The sequence below is a fragment of the Microcaecilia unicolor genome, chromosome 10 (assembly GCF_901765095.1).
Source record: "Microcaecilia unicolor chromosome 10, aMicUni1.1, whole genome shotgun sequence".
Classification (NCBI taxonomy): Eukaryota; Metazoa; Chordata; class Amphibia; order Gymnophiona; family Siphonopidae; genus Microcaecilia; species Microcaecilia unicolor.
The window spans coordinates 61053361-61075915 of NC_044040.1; the positions used below are offsets into that span (position 1 = coordinate 61053361).

The following is a 22555-nucleotide window of genomic DNA, read 5'->3' on the forward strand; positions in this document are numbered from 1 at the left end:
TGTCAAAGGAGCCGTGAGGAGCGAATAATGGGGAATGAATTGTCTGTAGTAGTTAGCAAAACCAAGAAAACGCTGTAAGGCTCGGAGACCCTGGGGGAGAGGCCAGTCCCGGATAGCCTGCAGTTTAGCAGGATCCATTTGTAATCCAACAGCAGAGATAATATGTCCCAAAAAAGGAATAGTGGATTGATGAAACGCACACTTTTCCAACTTGGCAAACAGTCGATGATCCCGGAGTCGTTGAAGCACTGTGCGGACATGCCCGGGATGATCCAGGGGAGAAGCAGAGAAGATCAGAATATCGTCCAAGTAAACAATGACTGAAGAACAAAGAAGATCCCTGAAAATGAAATTGATGAAATCTTGAAATACAGCCGGAGCATTACAAAGTCCAAAAGGCATGACCCGATACTCAAAATGACCGTCGTGAGTATTAAATGCAGTTTTCCACTCGTCTCCCTGGCGGATACGAATCAAGTTGTAGGCCCCTCGTAGATCCAACTTAGTAAAAATAACTGCCCCCTGGAGTCGATCAAAAAGCTCCGGGATAAGTGGGAGGGGATACCGGTTCTTGACTGTGATGTTGTTAAGTCCGCGATAGTCAATGCAGGGCCGCAAGGACCCATCTTTTTTGGAAACAAAAAAGAACCCTGCCCCGGCAGGAGAAGAAGATGGTCGGATGAATCCCTTACGAAGATTGTCCTGAATGTAGTCCCGCATGGCAGCAGATTCATCCCGGGACAAGGCATATAATCTTCCTCGAGGAGGCATCGTACCGGGTAACAAATCAATGGGACAATCAAACGGGCGATGGGGTGGGAGGGAATCTGCCTCCCGGGCATCAAAGACATCAGAAAACTCCTTGTATTCCTTCGGAAGAGAAGCTTCACAGGGGAGGAGGACTCCAGAGAGCGCTGGCACATTAATAGAGGGAGGGCGCACTGGTGTTAGACAAGTTTCAAAACAACGACCACTCCACCGGCTGATTTCTCCCGAAGGCCAGTCTATGCAAGGCGCGTGCAGCCGCAACCAGGGTATACCTAGAATTACAGGATGGATGGCTTGAGGTAAAATAAGAAATTGTATCTCCTCATGATGAAGAAGACCCACCTGCATTCGCAGCGGAAGAGTGAGATGGGTAATAGGCTGTGGCAGAGTAGAGCCATGAATAGACGTTACTTGAAGAGCTGGTTTACAGGGAGTAACCGGCCTGCCTAGGCCCTGAAGTAGTCTAGCATCAATAAAGTTGCCTCCTGCTCCTGAATCCAGCAAGGCTAGGGTATTTATCCTGTATTCTTGCCACAGTAAGATAATAGGTACTGTCATTAAGTTATCCGGAAGGGTTCCTGAACGACCCACAACCACCCCCTTCACCAGGCTAGGGTCTAAGCATTTCCCGGCTTGTTGGGACACCTTTTCACAAAATGACCAGGTTTCCCACAGTACATACATAGTTTATTCTCCCTCCGATGGGTTCGTTCCACAGCTGTTAGTCGATGCCTGCCAATCACCATAGGCACTTCCGATCCCTCCGCAGTAGGAACCGCACCCTCCTGAGGAGAGACCGTTCGTGGTCTTTGAGGGGAAAACCTGCGCGACGGACGAGAGGCAACTTGTTCTCGTGCTCGTTCCTGGAAGCGGACATCAATCCGAGTGCTTAAGGCGATAAGGGCGTCCAGAGTACCAGGGATTTCTCGGCCGGCTAATTCGTCTTTAATGCGTCCACTCAAGCCTTGCCAGAAAATGGCCGTAAGAGCCTCTTGATTCCATTTAAGTTCCGCCGCCAGGGTACGGAATCGAATAGCATAGGTACCAACCGTACTGCTTCCTTGCTGAATCCGTAGTAGCTCTCCTGCGGCGGAAGAAGTGCGTCCTGGAACATCGAAGACCATGCGGAACTGACGCAGGAATTCTCCTAATTCCGAAAGGAGAGGATCCTGTTGCTCCCAGAGAGGTGACGCCCATGCCAGAGCCGCACCGGAGAGTAATGAGATAATGTAGGTAATCTTCTGTTTGTCCGTAGGAAAAGAAGCAGGTTGCATGTCAAAGAGCATCTGACATTGATTCAAGAATCCGCGGCATGCGGAGGGTGTGCCGTCAAACCGAGGAGGTTCAGGCAACCGAAAGGCAGGCAGAGGTGGAGATGTCCTACTAGCTCCAGAAGCCGGTGCTCGCTGCACGGACATCTGAGAACACACATCTTGCAGTACACCAGATAATCTGTTGAGCTGGGCCTGTTGCTGTTGAAGAGCTTGAGCCAAGTCAGTCAGATCAGGCTTATCTGGCGAGCTCATGGCTTCGGCTTTCTGTCAGGCCTATGCCCCGAAAAGTGAGCCCTTGTGCCAAACAACGTCTGGCAGCCAGACAGTCCTGATCTTACCTGGGGAGTCAGGGCAGAGACCTCCCACGAAGGGCAGGATGGAGCAGACAATTGCCCAAAAGACAAGGTCCCGATCCGATCGGCGGTTCCAGGCCGGTGGTAGACAAAGGCAAGTCCAGATCCACCCTGTGGCACAAAAGCAGGCAGCAGGCAAAAGCAAAGTCCAGGTCCAACCTGTGGTTCAAAGGCAGGCGGCAGGCAACAGCAAAGTCCAGGTCCAAACTGTGGTTCAAAGGCAGGCGGCAGGCAATAGCAAAGTCCAGGTCCAAACTGTGGTTCAAAGGCAGGCGGTAGGCAATAGCAAAGTCCAGGTCCAAACTGTGGTTCAAAGGCAGGCAGCAGGCAATAGCAAAGTCCAGGTCCAAACTGTGGTTCAAAGGCAGGCGGTAGGCAATAGCAAAGTCCAGGTCCAAACTGTGGTTCAAAGGCAGGCGGCAGGCAATAGCAAAGTCCAGGTCCAAACTGTGGTTCAAAGGCAGGCGGTAGGCAATAGCAAAGTCCAGGTCCAAACTGTGGTTCAAAGGCAGGCGGCAGGCAATAGCAAAGTCCAGGTCCAAACTGTGGTTCAAAGGCAGGCGGCAGGCAATAGCAAAGTCCAGGTCCAAACTGTGGTTCAAAGGCAGGCGGTAGGCAATAGCAAAGTCCAGGTCCAAACTGTGGTTCAAAGGCAGGCGGTAGGCAATAGCAAAGTCCAGGTCCAAACTGTGGTTCAAAGGCAGGCAGCAGGCAATAGCAAAGTCCAGGTCCAAACTGTGGTTCAAAGGCAGGCGGTAGGCAATAGCAAAGTCCAGGTCCAAACTGTGGTTCAAAGGCAGGCGGTAGGCAATAGCAAAGTCCAGGTCCAAACTGTGGTTCAAAGGCAGGCAGCAGGCAATAGCAAAGTCCAGGTCCAAACTGTGGTTCAAAGGCAGAGAAACAATCCAAAGACACAGAACTCAGGAATCCACACCAGCAGAAGCCGAAGCAAAGAGTTCTGTCAGAGTCTGGTTTAAGTAGCCCCCTCCATCAGGGAAACCACCATCAGCTGTCCGGAAGGCGTGGCCAACAACCAGCCCCAGGAGGCTCTGGATAGGCTGGTCACAAGGAGCGGGCGGAGCCTAGCCGCGACCAGCCAATCCGAGCCCAGAAGAGGCGTTCCCCATGCTCCTGGGCCCCGCAACCGGAAGAGACTTTCCAGCTAGAGTGCGCCGGCCATATTTGCAGCGTCGGCGCTCTCCAGACGCTACAGCAGCATAGCGGCGGGCCGGAGCCGTCCAGGAGGAAGCCCAGACTCCCCTACCATGCCGCCCGTAGCCAGCGATACCCCGCTCTCTCCTGCTCGTGGAGCGAGGTATCCCCGCAGGCAGAGCGGCACAGGTAAGGGACGTGACAGTATGTTTCTGGATAAATTGAAAATATAAAAATGCAAGGGTTTGAAATACAAATCAATGCATGCAGCTCTGGAATGCGCTGCCACGCAACTTGAAAACGATTTATGAACTGACCAATTTCCGAAAACTATTAAAAACCTATCTCTTTGACAAGATATATCACAAAGATCAACATGCAAATGTATAATCTTCTGAACTTCTAACATTGTCTTATAATGTCTTTTGCTTTCTAGCACTGTCTTATAATGTCTTTTGCTTTAACACCATTATATAATTCACCACCATGTAACACAAATCTTCTGTAAACCTAATGTATATGCACTCCTATTTCCAGTACCCACGATGTATTGTAAGCCACATTGAGCCTGCAAAGAGGTGGGATAATGTGGGATACAAATGCAATAAATAAATAAATAAATAAATACATAAAAGATACCAAATATATCCAGAAAAACATCAGGAGAAATTCTCAGAGTAGAATGTCACCCCTGAGGTCAAAGGCTATTCTTAGAGGGTAGACAATTTCTCAGTCATTGAAAATCTCCTTATTATCTTGATGTTTAATTTTTCTTTGATATATATATATATATACACACACACACCATGTGCTCCAAATTATTTTATATATTTACTTGTGCTCACACCCAAGCCATACATTCTGAACCGTAGAAAAGCAAGCTTGACAATAAAAATGTCTCTTCTCATTTATAACGTTTATAACATTTATGACATTTCCTATACCCTCCCATCTATGAAAAGCACATGTATGCAAGTAAACTGCTGAATGTCTTATAGTACTGCTTCTGACATATTTGTACTGTTTAGACTAATTAGCTTATAAACTAAAATACTTCTTTGTAAGCGCGCTTATCTTAAGGCTGTCGGAAATTCATGTTGCATATAGGACCATACCCTGCACCAGCTGTTGTTTACTTTTACCATACAGTTAAATGCCTTAACTCTTTACATATAGATCTGCAAATGTATGCAGTGGCACCAGTTCCTGAGAGCCAGGAGGTCCTACAGAGAGAGACCATTCCTGATAATATCAAAAGTTTTTATAAAGTCAATCATATCTGGAGATTCAGGTATGACCGACCTTTCCACAAAGGGACAAAGGACAAGGAGAATGAGTTCAAGGTATTGTGTATATCTTTTATTACTCACGGCTAGGATATAAGAAAGCAAGTTACTTTCATTACTAGATTGTTAAATGAAGTTTGCAATGAAGCATTGTCCCTACAATGAAAAGTCAAAGTTCATTGCCATACTGGTGTGGCTTTAATTACTAAATTGCAGAAATTTGAGAAATAAATGTGGATTTATTAAAGAATTCTATTTGTGGGGGATGTGTATTCAGTGCCATCCACCAACCACTCTGGAATCTTTTGGTGACATAATGCAGGGTACCACACATTGCCTTGCAAGCAGCCAAATATTACAAGGAAAGATCTAAAAATTGGCTATAGTACACTGTCAACCACTTGATACTAATATAAAACAGAAAGAAGGCACGTACATTACCTGTAAGCATAGTAAGGAGTGCAGTCTGGGCAGAGTGCAGGAGGATTTCACAAGTATGTGCATCAATTATAAAACATTTTATAAACACACTTGCGAACCTTATGCACAAACGTTTCCATTTGCTTTCGAGCAGGTGCATATGTCCGCACCTGCATTCAAGGCACATTTTCTGCCAGGTTCACTAGTATTGTATAATGATACATAGTTTCTTTATAAAATATCACCTAAGTAGGTATCCTGCTATAAAAATAAGCATCCACGGGCTGGAATTACTGATGTGTGTGTTCACATTAATGCTGTTAATGTGCATTATTAGTAAATAAACACTAATGCACACTTTATTAAACATAGCCTAAAATATTTTATTCCATGATGGTTTAAGTCATTGCTGCGTATTCTAATTTTCACTGATTATGGCCCTTATTTTAAAACTATTCCTACATATAAGTAACAACGTTTACATGTAGATTAGTATACTTGTGTAAAAGCCATTTTAGAAAGGGATCTATTTACACGTAGGGAAGCTCACCATGCCTAAGCAAGGGGGATTGGTTTGGGTAGGCCAGACATACCAATTCCTTAATTTATAAACAGAATATATTTGGACATAAAAAATAGTCCCATCAGCATTTACACCTGCTCCCAGGCACAAATAAATGTTTGCTGAAAGGACAGGTGCAAAACCAAGGACAAACCCACCATCTGTTTTACTTCCATACCCATCTTTCAATCTTCACCAGTATTGTAATCCCTTCTTGTCCTCCCAGACAAGGACTGTAGTTGGGAGAAGTTAGCCCCCGTCACTCCTGCTCTGTCCAATTCCCAGGTTCAAAATGACACTCGGATCCACGATTTTGATGGAGCAGCAGTGATCATTGCTTGTTCCCATGCCACACTAAACATTGGGAACCCTGCTAAGAGCCATGGGTGGAATAAGGGTGTGAGGGGCAGGGGGTGTTTGAGAGGGTTTGCAGTGTTGTGGGGAGGGGATCAGAAAGGCTTGCCCTGTTGTGGGGGATTGAAAGGGCTGAAACATTTAGTAGGGGGGGATTGGATGGTTGGTCAGTGCTACTGGGGTGGATATTGGGGGTTGAGGACATGGATGGTATCAGGAGTAGTAGTTTCAAAAAACTGCTCCCACATCAAAGTGGGGTAGTGCTGCTTTTTGATATTACAGCTCCTACTGTATATGGAGAGCATTAAGCATGCCGTCATGCACCTATTTTATCAGAGGATCTGCGTTTGATAGAGCCTTTTGTAAAAGGCTATGGGAATTCTCCATGTTCTTCTGATCTGGACTTGTGGATTACTTTCTCCATGTACTATCTAAAATGTTCATTTTTATATGTCATTAATTGATTTGATTTAAAATTTAGATATCTCTTGTAAAAGTTTTATAGAGCCTTCCAAATATTTGTAGCACAGTTTTTCTGGTTGCTTTCATTAAGCTAACTATATAATACACTTTGGGGGTAATTCTATAACAGGGTGCCCAGTATAGGCACTGATTATGGCACCTATTTTAAGCCTATTGAATAAATAAAAATAAGGGCCTCCTTGTCTTTATTGAATACTAGTGCAAATGACCAAAAATGCACATACATTAAGTTGGGTAGCATACCTGTGTGCTCCTCCTACTCTCCACCCAAACTCTACCCATGTACATGCCCACCAACAAAGTACACACCATTAAATCTTGGCATGTACTTTCCACTAGTCATTCCATAAGAGGTCATTTTACACATGTAAGTGGCCATTTGCATGGGAAATTACTAAATTATCACCATTTGTGCACATTCCTTTTAGGTGGCTTCTTATAGAATTACCCCTCTGCCTGAATCTAAAATATGTTTGTTACATCAACAAGCAGGAATGAGTCATGCTCAGAAGTGGATGATGTCATTTGGTGGCACCAGAACAGTACTGTTCTCCTAGAGCTCAGAACCTAGTGTAACATTTTGAGCAGATATAGCCCTTCCAGTGTGCATCAGTCACCTCAGTTTTGTGAATTACTTTAAATATATGGGAGCAACTTTCAGCTCTGATCTCTCCTTTAGGAATCATTTCTTCAGTTATGCAATCATGTTTTTTGGTGCTTAGGCAATTACGGTCTATTTGGAGTTATTTTGGCTTTCACACTGCATTTGTTGCATCTTATTGTGCTCATTTCTCACTTAGGTTATCCTGCAGTACTAGCTTAGGTGGTTACAACAACTTCCTCAGAACATGGCAGCCTGGCTCCTTTGCAAGGCCTGCTAGTTCGACAATATCTTTTCTATTAACTGCCTATTTGTTATGTTTTCAGTTTAAGGTTCAAGTGTTAATCCACTGGGCTCTATATGGTCATGGATTTGATATACTGCATTTGTATTGTACAACAAAGTGATTTATATTTATTATATACAGTTACTTTCACTGTCCCTAATGGGCTCACAATCTGTTATGTACCTGGGTCAGTGGAGGGTTAAGTGATTTGCCCCATGTTCTTGGTCATTCACTTTGTTTCTTACATGAATATTGTTTAATTCTTCCACCCCCTCCCTGTGCTCACTTGGAATCTACTTGGACCTCAGCATTTTTCTTCCTTGTGCCTCTCTTGTGGAATTCCCTACTTTACCCTCTGTATAAAGAACTCTTATGAAAAATGTTAAAATCTATGTTGAAGACTCAGTTGTTTTTTAGTTTAGCCTTTGGTACCTAATCTCCTGGGACTTCAGCTTTGGGCAGGAATTCAGATGCATTCCTTTTATGAATGAGTTTCTTGTCGCTTGTGACTTTCTTATTTTTATAGAGTTCTTTTCTATCTTTTAAATATATTTTTGTTGAATCCCCTTGGCCTGTTCTTCAGTTTAATAAATATGACCCCCTAGGTTAGCTATCTTGGGGTCTGTCTGAATATTACCAATGCCTAGATAACTGCCGGCAGGCAAGCTATACCTGGATATTCAATGTTGGCTGGTATCTAGTCAGCACTGAATATCTGAGCCAGCACTTAAATCAACTGCTGACCACCAAAGCTAAATATATCGTGGAAAATGTGTCAGCATGTACCTTTGTCCTCCTATAGAACCTTAGGCATTCCCTTCTTCTGTCTAGGAAGGAGATGTACTATGGAGGAATAATTAAAAACTGAAGGGCAAAAAAGAGTAAAATTAAAAATCATAAAACAAAGAATAAATATGATTTATTATAAATAACTAATAAACAAACAATAAAACCGAGGTCGTATTAATTAACTTAGATGATAAAACCTGTCATGGCCTTGTTTCAGCTAGTGACTGCCTCAGGGGTAAAACACAAAATACATGTATGTCTATAAAACAGAATAATAATAATTAGACTACTTCAATTATAATTAATACATAACTATATAATCATCATGTTCTAAAAATATAGAGGAACTATTCAGCTTATGGCAGTGAATGTTTTTTTAGCTGCCACCAGCTTTATACCCAGATATTCAATTCCAGGCCATATCCAGGCACCAGCATTAAATATCCAGGTATTTTTCAGACAGTCATCAATTGCCCAGTTAAGGCCAATATTCAGCCCTTAACTGAATAAGTAAGCTGGATAACGACAAAACTATGTTTTATGCGGTCCAATTTGTCTGGTTACCGTATAGGATTAAGTGTTGAATATAGGCACTTAACTGCATGAGTGCCGACTCTTATCCACAATATAATGGCTAGAGGGGATATTCAACAGCACAGGTGTTTAACTGGGCAGCAGCCTCTCCTGCCCAGTAGAATCGCTTTGAATATCGACATCATAATTATTCTGTACCTTTGGATGAACGTGAATAGTCAAAAATCTTCTTTGATAAACCTTCTTTATAGTTATGCTATTGAAAGCAGAGTTTAGAGAATAACTCCAAAGGAATACTTGAGTTCATCAATTATTTTATAGGATATAATTAAAAATACATAATTAGAAGAAAACTTAAATATTATCCAAACACATGATCAAACAATACCAACCTGTAACCCAAAACAGTTTTACTACAAGCAAGCATTCTTATGATTGTTGGCATAAGCTTAATGGAAAATAAAACAAAACAAAAAGGAGGTAAAATCCTCACGGAACCGTGAGATATAAAACAAAAAGTGAGGAGAGTGGACAAGGATACCAATTAGTTTATTTATTCACATAAAAAATGACGTAATTAACATTAAAAGTGACCCGACACGGCCGTGTTTCGGCCCGAAGGCCTGCCTCAGGGGTCTTTAAAACCTCAGAGAGTATGGCTTGGGATGTGTACTCCAAGGAAGGTAATAAGAAGGAACTCTCTTGGGTCTCCTCTCTTTTAAAAATTTTTTTGAAAAACGGAACAACCTGGTTATACTCCTCTCCAAAAGGACGTGTACAAATGTAGAATATTCTACATTTGTACACGTCCTTTTGGAGAGGAGTATAACCAGGTTGTTCCGTTTTTCAAAAAAATTTTTAAAAGAGAGGAGACCCAAGAGAGTTCCTTCTTATTACCTTCCTTGGAGTACACATCCCAAGCCATACTCTCTGAGGTTTTAAAGACCCCTGAGGCAGGCCTTCGGGCCGAAACACGGCCGTGTCGGGTCACTTTTAATGTTAATTACGTCATTTTTTATGTGAATAAATAAACTAATTGGTATCCTCGTCCACTCTCCTCACTTTTTGTTTTTATAAGCTTAATGGAGCAATATATCTAGCCTCATTTTGAATCAATCATCTAGTAAGCTCCCATTTTTACATAAAAATAATCAAAGGCTAGAACAATGAAAAAGTTTATGTGATGTATGATTTAGTTCTTGAGTAATAATTTTCAAGTTTGTTTTTTTAACATGCAAAATACAACGTTGCACCCATTATTTAAATAACAATGTACAAATTTGGGGGGAAACTTTCAATATAACTATTCTTCAGCTATATAGTACAATCATAGAAAATAATAGATTACTACTTGCTTATTTATTACAAATGACAAAATATATTATTATTTATTACAAACAATATTTAAAACCCACCACTGCATCAATCCACTCCAGATATATTACATACCATCTCACTATACAAAGTCCCCTACCTACATGCACATAATAGCACCATCAATCAAGAACAGTAATTATATATTCATCAATAAATTACTTTAGGAAGACTATTACAAATCCTAATTCTAACAAACCATCTGGAGGGAAAATCCAAATTCTTCTGTTCTCATAAGTCTGATGTTCAGCCATGGAAAAACCATGGTTCACAAGACTGTGTTTCACAGTTAGACGTCCTCAGGAGCTGTTCAAAACAGCAACTATTCAGTCGTCAAAGAACATTTTCAGTAAGTCTTGCTGGATGGGAACACAATGGTTTCAACTGCCCAAAAACACATAAAATGCAAAACATCTCCAGGTTCCTTTTTACACTCTTTCTTACAATGCTCCTCTCTGAAATTACTGTGGTCCCAGACATTGAAAACTATTGAAAACACTATGGACTGAATTGTATAAATGGCAACTAAAAAATTGGTGCCAAAAAAAAATAGTGCTAAGTGCTGTTCTATAAACGGGGCTTAAAGTTAGTCCAGAAACCTCGACTATATTTAGGTTCGACCATTTACACCAATGAAACTTTGGTGAAAATCCCCGCACCCAAATTAGGTCCGTACCCCTTTATTCTATAACAATTCACGTAAATCAAAGGAACACCCCTGATCAGTGGCGTAGCGAGCGCACCCCCCCCCCGGGTGCAGCATTACACCCCCCCTCGGCGCATCAACCCCCCCCCCTTGGCGCATCACCCACCCCCCCCTCGGTGCATCACCCAAGCCCCCCCAAGTGCATTCTTGCCTGCCATGTGCACGCCGCTAGGGGGGGTGGGTGTCAGTTCCGCTGGTTCTCTGCTCCCTCTGCCCCGGAAACTGGGGAGTTACTTCAGAGGGAGAGGCTTACAGAAACCCAGTGTAAATTTGTGGTGTTGGCTACTATATCGGTAAGAAAATGTATCATTCAAATTTGGATAGATGCTTCAGCCCCCTTTGCATTATCCTGGAGTTACTTGATGAGAGAAATGGCAGAATGGGTACTTACCCAACTGAAACTATCCAGTTCTTTGGAGAAACACCATTACTATGATATTTGGCATAGATATATCACCCAGTATGCTGTACCATGTTTCGGATCCCATGGAAATATTTGAGAGTTTACTATAAAAGGTGATATTGGGAGTGGGTATGTGGGAAGGATGTTTGGCACAGTTTATACAAAAATGTTCAGAAGTTGGTGGCATTATTTTTAATGTAATCTACATTATTTGGTTAGTTTACTGCCCTTTATCTTACGCGTTTGATCTTCCGTATTATGCCTAACTTTTGAATCAATAAAGATAGTTTTTTAAAAATCAGAGCTTACCTCATAACTGAATCAAAATGAGGCTAGATATGTTGTTTCATAAGCTCATGCAAACAATATTACTTGATTGTAGAAAAACTGTTTTGAGTTACAGTTTTTACACTGTTTCATTGTTTGTTTGTTGGTTATTTATAATAAATTATCCTTTGTTTTCTGATTTTTGGTTTTACTCTTTTTTCCCTTTTGTATTGTTTTTGTAATACCTTGTTCTGTTCAACTTTTCGTAATTAAAAACAGTCTTTCTAAAACTAGAGGAAAAGTAGTAGCCATTAAAAACACATGCAACATAAACTTTATGTCAAAATAGTACTACTGTATTTCCTTTGCATACCTCAAATATTAAACAGTTTTTGCAAATACATTTGCTGCATTTCAGAGCCTTTGGGTAGAAAGAACTACACTGACTTTAGTGCAGAGTTTACCTGGAATCTCTCGCTGGTTTGAAGTAGAAAAACGTGAAGTAGTAAGTATAAGCAACTACTATAACCACTTTACATTCAAATCTTTGTTGAACAATAGTCTAGATTCTGCTTCAGGCCACTTATTTTAATTTGAAAATTCAGATTCAGAGAATACCATTTCATAGACTTTGTTCAGTAAAACTTACATTATAACTAGAATAATACTGTTAAATTAAGTTTTACATTGCCCAAAACAGATATTTCACTTGTTTATTTTGCTGCTTGATTTAGGACCATAGGCAATAAACATTAGCTTGCAAGTTAAGGCTCTTTTGTGCATGCTAAAAATAATGAACAATGGAAAAGACTTTATTATGCATAGCCAAGAAAATTTTGAAATTGTATTAGGATGAGCATACAAAATTTGCAAGCCCACACATTATTATAACAAAAGACCTCTGTAGGTGTTCAGAGACCTGAAGCTAAAGAGCAGTATTAATCTCAAAAAGCTTTGTGCAATTAACCAATTGTTTTGAGGCTCATATTGATTTTTAGCCTCAAATATCTGAATGTCTGCAGTGGTCTTTAGCAATGTTCCCTGTAAGCTGTGCGTATGTCCTCCACCTAGAATCGTACCAGTGGGGGTGCTGTTTCAGTATTACATTTTCAATAGCAAGGGACAGGTAAGCTCTGTAGGACTCCAAGGGACCTGCCTGTTTCTAGCAATTGAAAATGCAGTATTGAAGCACCACCTTTCATTAGCAGGAATGCAGTTGGAGGACTTCTGCATAGCTTAAAGGGAACACTGATCTTTAGTTACCTTTCACCTTTGATAACCTATTATAAAGAAAAGTGGATTTATTTTTGTGCTCAACTGTCAATGTGTGCTTTCTACTGCAACCCTTTCTGTTATTCTCTCCCTCTTCTTCATGCTTCCCATACCTTGCTGGTGGCTTGTGAAAACTGCCTTTGTGTATTTGGGGAAGATAAGTACTGAGTTGGGAGGTGGGGAATGGGACCCAGTGACTAATCCTTTGCCCATGGTGTTGTGGTTATCAATCCAGACCTCAGAAGACACACAACCAGTTGGGTGGTTTCCCACAATGAATAGACATGAGATTGATCTATATGCATTGGAGGCAGTCATGCAGATCTATTTAATGCATATTCATTAGAGATATCCTGAAAAGCAGCCTGGCTGAATGTGCCCTGAGGACTGAGTTACAAACCACTGCCCTAGTAAAAAGTATCTTGAGAAGGAGACCCGCTGCTTTTCTTACTAGCCAGAGGGTAGTAATGAGCCACCCCACTTCCCACCCCCACAAAAGAGTCTGTCTTGAAAAACAAAATGTAAACAGTGATCGGTAATGCAGTAGTCAGATTAACTCTAACAGTGTTCCTGACAATTCTGCCAGTATCTTGGAGCCTGTCCTGCTTGTTTGAGCAGGTTACACCCATCACTTCTTTGAAGGGCAAATGTTTGTGCACTGCTTTTCTGAGTTGAGTTGCCCACACTTGGACCCAGATGCATGAAAGAAACTTAGAAGAACCAAAAACGTAAAGGTCCACGTTACAAGATACTGATTATGAAAAAACGATGGATGATCAAAAAAAAAATCGCATGCAAATGAGCTGCACGGTAATGCAAAGGTCGATGTATGAAAGTCTTGCTAACCTGTTGAAATCCACGGTGGCAGTGTAGCAAACACATGCGCACAATAGTCATTCGCTAAGCGCACAGCAAGCGCTCTAGGTGTTCACATGTCTAAAAAGATCGCATCATAGACGTGCATCCTGGGCATGTGAGATGGACGTCACTCATAAGCAGAGTCGTATAGGCCCTGATCCATGTGTGATTTTTTAATCGCTCTGCAGTCCAACTGTTTGATTACAAAGGAAAGAGGAAGGAGGGAGGGACAAAAAATGGGGAAAATACTTACAGATCTCGGGTACGAAGACCGCCTGTTGAAGAGGCGCTGCAGCACCTCTGAGCCCTCATTCATTCTTATTATGTTTCTCCTCTTCCCCTGTTGGGGGAAGAATCGCTTCTCATTAATAACTATGAGCTACACAAGCCAGAGCACATCCATGTCGGAGAAGTTAGGCTTTCTTCTGCGTGGACTATGTGCAGCCATGGCTTCTTCAACACGGATGTGCACGCACACATAAATAACACGTCGATGAAAGCGCTTATGCAAGCACTTTATGGACATGCATATGTTGACGGCAGATGACAGCTCTCTGGAGTTACCGGCAGTCCCTGAGCACCCGTTAAATATTTCACGTTAAAGGTGTGCGGACCTTTCTGTGCATTGCCTGTAAATGGCTGTGCATCATGTGTTGCCTTCATTTAAATGAAAACCACATAATTACAATACATTTGCCTAGTATTTTCGTTGCATATTTGCGAGTGCGGTAAACAGATCGCTGTAGGCTTTTGCACATTTATTGCTATATACCGTGATCGCTAAGCCAGTTCAAATTGACACAAAATGATCGCTACCGGCACAGTAAGTTTGATGCATCTGGCCCTTGGTTTCCAATTTCTTGCCATTAAGGAAACCCCTGTGTTTATCCCATGCTTTTTGAATTCCATTACTGTTTCTGTCTCCACCACCTCTGGGAGAGTTTTCTAGGCATTCACTTCCCCTTTAGTGAAGACTTTTTTCCTGATAGTGCTTCCGAATCTTCTTCCTTGCAGCTTCATATCATGTTACCTGGTTCTAGAGCTTCCTTTCATTTGGCCTTCTTCTACATTAATACTTTCTAAGTATTTAAACATCCATATCATAATTCTTTTGCCCTTCTTCTCTAGTTTATGCATATTTACTTACTCAAGTTTCATCTTACAGATCTTGTGGCACAGATTCCACACCATTTTGGTTCCTTTTCTCTGGACCGCCTATAGCCTCTTTAGATACTCCTTCAAATACAGCCTCCAAAACTGAACACAGTTGTATTCCCTCTAGAAGTCAGCAGGAAGAGTCAAAAGTAAGAGAAAAATGAAAATGCTCGCTTTACTACGCACATGCTATTTAATATGCCTTCAATACATGCCCAGTGTGCAGCAGCAGCCACAAAAGCAAACAGGATGCTAGAAATTTTTAGGAAAGGAATGGTAAATAAGACCGAGAATAAAATAAGACAGAGAATACTATAATGCCTCTATATCGCCCCATGGTGCAACCTCACTTTGAGTATTGCATTCAGTTCTTGCTGGTCACCGTATCTCAAAAAAGATATAGCAGAATTAGAAAAGGTTCAAAAAAGAGTGGCCAAAATGATAAAGGGGATAGAACTCCTCTCATATGAGGAAAGGCTAAAGAGGTTAGGGATCTTCATCTTTGAAAAGAGACGGCTGAGGGGAGATATGATTGAGGTCTACAAAATCCTGACTTGTGCAGAACGAGTAGAAATGAAATAATTTTTTCTCTTTCAAAAAGTACAAAGACTAGGGGACACTCAATGAAGTTACATGGAAACTCTTTTAAAACAAATAGGAGGAAATATTTTTTCATTCAACAAATCATTAAGCTCTGAAACTCTTTGCCAGAGCATGTAGTAACAGCGGTTAGTGTATCCGGGTTTAAAAATGGGTTGGACAAGTTCCTGGAAGAAAAGTCCATAGTCTGCTATTGAGACAGACACAGGGAAGCCACTGTGTCTATCTCAATAGCAGACTATGGACTTTTCCTCCAGGAACTTATCCAACCCATTTTTAAACCCGGATACACTAACCGCTGTTACTACATGCTCTGGCAAAGAGTTTCTACTTTTGGGGGGTTTGCCAGGTACTTGTGACCTGGATGGGCCACTGTTGGGCTAGATGGACCATTGGTCTGACGCAGTACAGCAATTCTTATGTTGCTATGGAATATAACCAATTTTGTGTTTCTGTTTACTAGAACAGCATAAAAATGTATTTCTAAGCTTTTATTATTATTATTTTAACTCTGGTCATGCTAAACCTTGTTGCACATAGTTGTTACCTGTTTTTTGTGAACTGTGAAGAGTAAGGACCTAGAGCTAACAATACTGATAAGGCACCAAATATGTCTCCTAAATAGAAGTTATCTGAGAAAAGGACCACCTCGCGCATAACTCAGGTTCACAAAAAGGTTTATTATATAAATCTCAACATTGTAATAGCTATAAAGAAGGTTATTTTAAATTTTAGCTCAGGGGAGCAGTTAACTTGGCTGTAAAATATATTTCTTAAAAATAAATCGTTTTAAGTATCACCCCTATGTTAACTCAGACTTCCACTTAGCATAAAACAAAATAGATCTCTATCAGGCTCATTTTCGAAAGACATGCACATCCATCTTTCAACTTAAATTGGAACATGGACGTCCATCTCCCAGAGACATCCAAATCGGTATAACCGAAACCCGATTTTGAACGTCTCCAATGCAGTCCATTGCAAGGACGTCTATTTATTTATTTCAAGGGGGCGTGTTGGAGGCGTGGTGAAGGCGGGACTTGGGCGTGCCTAACACTTGGACATCTTTGACCCATAATCGAAAAAAGCAGGGACGTCCATGACAAACACTTGGATGTTTTCACCCGGACATGGTTTTTTTTTACGAATAAGGCACAAAAAGGTGCCCAAAATGACCAGCTGACCACAGGAGGGAATCGGAGATGACCTCCCGTTACTCCCCCAGTGGTCACTAACCCCCTCCCACCCTCAAAAATCATCTTTAAAAATATTTTGTGCCAGCCTCAGGTGTCATACTCAGGTCCATGACAGCGCATACAGGTCCCTGGAGCAGTTTTAGTGGGTGCAGTGCACTTCAGACAGGTGGACCCAGGCCCATACCCCCCCCTACCTGTTACGTTTGTGGAGGAAACAGCAAGCCCTCCAAAACCCACCACAAACCCACTGTACCCACATCTAGGTGCCCCCCCTTCACCTGTAAGGGTTATGGTAGTGGTGTACAGTTGTGGATAGTGGGTTTTGGGAGGGTTTGGGAGGCTCAGCACACAAGGTAAAGGAGCTATGCACCTGGGAGCAATTTATGAAGTCCACTTCAGTTCCCCCTAGGGTGCCCAGTTGGTGTCCTGGCACGTGAGGGGGACCAGTGCACTACAAATGCTGGCTCCTCCCATGTCCAAATGGCTTGCCTTTGGATGTTTTTGACATGGACATCTTTGGTTTCGAAAATCGTTGAAAGTCGAAGATGTCTATGTCTAAGGACGTCCAAATCCATGGATGTCCTTGGTATTTTCGAAACGAAAGATGGATGTCCACCTTTTTTTGAAAATACGGTTTTCCCCGCCCCCGGATTTGGATGTTTTACAAAGACGTCCAAATCCCAACTTGGACATTTCTTTCGAAAATGCCCCTTCATGTGATCTAAAAGCCAAGAAAATAAATGAAATGGCAGTCTTATGTAAACTTTTGGAGATTGCTTTCACAGAGGTGAGAAAAAATAGGCTCCTAACACTAGGATGGCTCAAGCAAATTAACTCTTTCAGGACTTGTGAGCCAAGCAGAGTATGTATAGACTCAGGATGGTATGCAAAAGAGATAGAGTGCAAAGCCCATAACAAAACACATAAGGCAGTAACCTAAAAATGGAAAGCAAGGGCAAAGCCAAGTCTTGGTTCTTAGGAGACCTTATAAGACCTTTCTCAGGACTTCAAGCCCTATATGTAAATGTCAGGATTCTAGAAGTAGTCTTTTTGTTTGGCTGTATCATAGTTCAGTAGTACTGATGCGTGAATCAGAAGTCATCCTTTATAGTCCAATCAGGTGCATGGCAGAGTCAGGTGATGAGAGACAGACACGGGCAAGAGAGTCTCTTTATTTCTTCGTGGTGGAAACTCCACCAAGGCATAGGGCATAAAAACTATCTTTTCCAGAAACATGTATTAGCTTTTACTTAGAGATTTGAGTATGATTTGTAATTCCTAGGTAACCACTCTGAAGTGTAAAAAGTATGTGTGGTATGTAAGAGTTTTATGTATTGTAATGCAGGGTAATATAATGAAACATACTAGCCTATATTCAGCAGGCGGCAGGTGGCATTTTTTAAATGCTAACCATTGCTGGCTAAATTAACTCCAGATATTCACTGCCGGGCCATGTCTAGGCACCGGCACTGAATTTCCGGGGCTAATTCAAAGGGCCCTGGCCACCAGAGCTTATGTGAGTCCTAGCCGATATTCAGCAGGGACCCGCATAAAACACTTATGGGGGTACCTGCTGAATATCGACCGGGACCTACATAAAACATTCTTGCAAGATCCTGATCCCCCATCCCAATCCCCCAGAAGACAACAATCCCTCTGTCCTAATTTTATGCGATGAAGATAACTGGGCACCAGTCTGAATATCAGCCAGTGCCCAGTTATCTTCCAGATAGCAGCTCTGGCTGCCCTCTTCCCAATTCCCCTTCCCATCCACTCCCCGAATATACAGGAAGGAAGGAAGGTCCGCTCCCCATGCCTACCTTACAGAAATCCCTAGTGGTCCAATGGTAAATAGGTAGGAATTATGTCCACTTGCTCCTGCTCACGTCTGAGGTGGCAAAATGGCTGCCATGACCCCTGGTAGTAGTCTCGTAGTACTTGAAGTACCACAGTACCTAAAGTACTCGCTGTACTTGAGGCCGCCACTGAGGGTCATGGCAACTTGGACAGGGGCAGGAGCGAGTGGACATCACTGCTGTCCATTTACCACTGGACCATTAGGGGTTCTATATGGCAGGGCCCAAGCCTACCTTCTCATATCTTCAGGGGTTGGGATGGGGGGGGGGACAGCCAGAGACACCCAGGTTACCTTCACCACATAAAGTTAGGACAGCCTTTTTTTCATCAGCAGCGATCAGTAATGCAGTAGTAGTCAGATTAACCAGTTAGAGGACTGAATATTGCCCCAACTGGCTATGTGGCTGCTCCACCCAAACTCTGCCCCCAATGTGCCCCTAAATTTGCTGGTTAGGGGTTGGCTGTTTAGAGGCAATTGTCCAGTTTTGTGTAACTGAATATTGCTGTTTAGCCCTAGACAAGTGATTTAAATGGTCAGGTGCTTCTCCTGCCCATTTCAATTATTTTGAATATCGGGCCCATAGTTTCTTCATAGTTATCGCATCAGTGGCCTCCCGATACCTGCATTTTTACAGCATCAACAGCTTTAAACAAAAGACAGTGGGTCCAATATTCAGACCATGGGAGTTAGCCCAGCTAACTCCTGCAGTTGGCGCTGAGCCCGGATATTCAGTGCTGGGTCGTTTACAATGACCGGCATGGAATATTCAGTTTATTTTTGGCTGGTTTGAACTTAACCAACTAAACCATTATTCAGCACTGGCCAGTTAAGTTCAAACCAACAAAAGATATTCCACCTATTGGCGCAATCAATAGCCGGCCAGACACTGAATATTGGTGCTGACTGGCTATGTCACGTGACATAGCCAGTCATCCAGCTAGCTGCTAAGTACTAATATTCAGCCAAGATAGCCAGCTATCTTGCACTGAATACTACCCACTTTCTGCCCAGGGTAGCTATCCAGATACCACCGCTGAATATTGGGATGCCTGGATAATTTTGGTTCTGCCCAGACTCTGCCTCTGGACTGCCCTGGCACTGTACATATAGTGCCAAAGTGGTCTGTCCAGATTTTCTGTGACACTGTCCAGGTATGTGCCACTGAAAATCTGGATTCGACCTGATGAGCATGACTTATCTAGATAGGACAACTTCAAACAAAATGGCAACCACTTATTAAGACACCAATGATATCAAATTGTACTCTTCAAGTGTCCAAATAATATATACCTAACACACTTTAAATACAGAATTTTTTCACATCCCATATAGGTTTTTCATCAACTCATTCGATTGACCTCAGCGATGTTCATTGCCAACTATAATTATCTTGTATGGCAATGTTAACAACATCCATCATCTTCATAGGTCAGCTCTACCATATTGAGCTTTTAAATTTTTATATAAATTTCTTATCCATAGATTCACGTTAAACTTTTTAACTTATCTTATTTCCATTTATCATCGGACCCAGGGGTAAAGCTATCCGACATATGTTTCGCTCAAACCTGAGCTGCCTCAAGGACTGTCCCCTATGAAACAAATCAGTAATTGTGTTATATTCATTGCTCAGAACCGATATCTTTTAAACAAACATAAGCAATGAAAAACTCACCCTGAGCATTTATTCTAGCGCCAGCTCTGTTCAAACCTTTATAATCAAAGATGGCGCCAGCGTTTTTTGTTCAAAATTAAATACCATCTAGGTATTGACGTCAATAGTCCCTCCCCCTCGGTTCTTATTGGACCTGAGCTAAATCAAAGATGCCCATTCAAGCTCAGCATTCAAGCCCATAGGGGCAACTGTTTGTAAAGAAAAAATATACCATTGTTCTCTGAAATTAAGCAGTTTATTCACTGAACCACCCTCCCTCCTCATCTCAATTTGTTCAATAACTCTCCATCTAATATCCTCGAAATAAATCTAGCTTTCAATTCTTTCGCTAGAGAAGAACAAACCCTCCTAATTCTCAAAAATTGACTGACCGGGAGATTAAATTTTAGATGATAAGGATGGAAACTCCCGAATCGAAAGAATTGAAAGCTAGATTTATTTCGAGGGGCTATCCAAAAGTGGCAATTAAGAAGGCTTATTTAAGAGCAAGATTTGCTCATCGTTCATGGTTGTTGACAGAAAATAATAAAGAAGAAATAGACAGCTTGACATGTGTGCTGCCCTTCTCGACTATTAGTCAACAAATAGTACAATGTATTAAAGATCACTGGCATATTTTTCAGTTATATCCATGTTTCCCTGAGGTGCCAATAATATCTTATACAAGAGGGAAATCGATAGGTGAACGTTTAGCCTATAACAAGTTTTTTGATCCTGTGACCAAGGTTACTAATGGTACTCATCTTGCATGTGGGCACTGTCAATGGTGTTCACAATCAATTATTGGTAGTTCCTGGTCAGTACCAGGGAAAAATTTGATTTTGAGGTCTAATTTTATGACTAACTGTGATACAAAAAATATAGTGTATGCTATAGTATGCCCTTGTGATCTTGTTTACATAGGGAGGAGTGCTCGTTCTATAAAAACCCGCCTTACAGAACATAAATCCCGTATTAATACTCAAAATATACAAGCTCCTTTAGTGGAACATTGGCTGCAAAAGGGTCACAGTAGTGAGGATATTAGATGGAGAGTTATTGAACAAATTGAGATGAGAAGGGAGGGTGGTTCAGTGAATAAACTGCTTAATTTCAGAGAACAATGGTATATATTTTCTTTACAAACAGTTGCTCCTATGGGCTTGAATGCTGAGCTTGAATGGGCGTCTTTGATTTAGCTCAGGTCCAATAAGAACCGAGGGGGAGGGACTATTGACGTCAATACCTAGATGGTATTTAATTTTGAACAAAAAACGCTGGCGCCATCTTTGATTATAAAGGTTTGAACAGAGCTGGCGCTAGAATAAGTGCTCAGGGTGAGTTTTTCATTGCTTATGTTCGTTTAAAAGATATCGGTTCTGAGCAATGAATATAACACAATTACTGTTTTGTTTCATAGGGGACAGTCCTTGAGACAGCTCAGGTTTGAGCGAAACATATGTCGGACAGCTTTACCCCTGGGTCCGATGATAAATGGAAATAAGATAAGTTAAAAAGTTTAACGTGAATCTATGGATAAGAAATTTATATAAAAATTTAAAAAGCTCAATATGGTAGAGCTGACCTATGAAGATGATGGATGTTGTTAACATTGCCATACAAGATAATTATAGTTGGCAATGAACATCGCGGAGGTCAATCGAATGAGTTGATGAAAAACCTATATGAGATATGAAAAAATTCTGTATTTAAAGTGTGTTAGGTATATATTATCTAGATAGGAGCCATGCCTAACTAAACATCCAAGTTTCTTGGTTCATGTGGCATACAGTTCAAAAGACCTACAAAGGCCAAGCTAAAACTGGTTTGTGGAAGTTTTATTGCTCCCCTGGGTTTCCTCTTGGCTCTATGCACTAATGACATCAGCCCAATCAGTGGGGTGAAGAAGCTGGCAACAACACTAGAGTCCAAACTGAAAACTAAGCATCCACCAGCATTGTTCCCATGGACTGGACCAGCCCTCACAAAAAAAACTTTGTACCTTATCTTGCCCCTTACTGCATTCTCAAAGTTTTTTGTTGTTGTTTTGTTTTGCTGCATCTGCTTCTTCAGTAACATGTTTGTCTGGTAAGGGCTGTCTGATAAGGTTTGCCTCTTTGTGGATGATACCAAAATTTGCAGTAGGGTGGACATTCCTGATGGTTCGGAATTTGGCAGCTAAGATTTTAATGCTAAAAAATGCAGGGTCACGCATTTGGGCTGCAAAGGAAAAAGTACAGTTAAGGGGTAAATAACTTTTGTGCGAGACTTTGGTGTGATCATATGTGATGATCTTAAGGTGGCCAAACAGGTTGAAAAGTTGATAATGAAAGCTAGAAGGATGCTTGGG

General features: G+C 41.7%; 1 protein-coding gene across 1 annotated transcript in view; it reads left to right on the forward strand.

Annotated features, from left to right (window-relative positions):
* Positions 1–22555, forward strand: part of DOCK4 (dedicator of cytokinesis 4) — a 798954-nt gene that overhangs the window by 684243 nt on the left and 92156 nt on the right. The window contains 2 exon segments of the mRNA XM_030215964.1: positions 4724–4890; positions 12031–12117. Of these exon segments, the coding sequence (XP_030071824.1) occupies positions 4724–4890; positions 12031–12117 (254 nt within the window).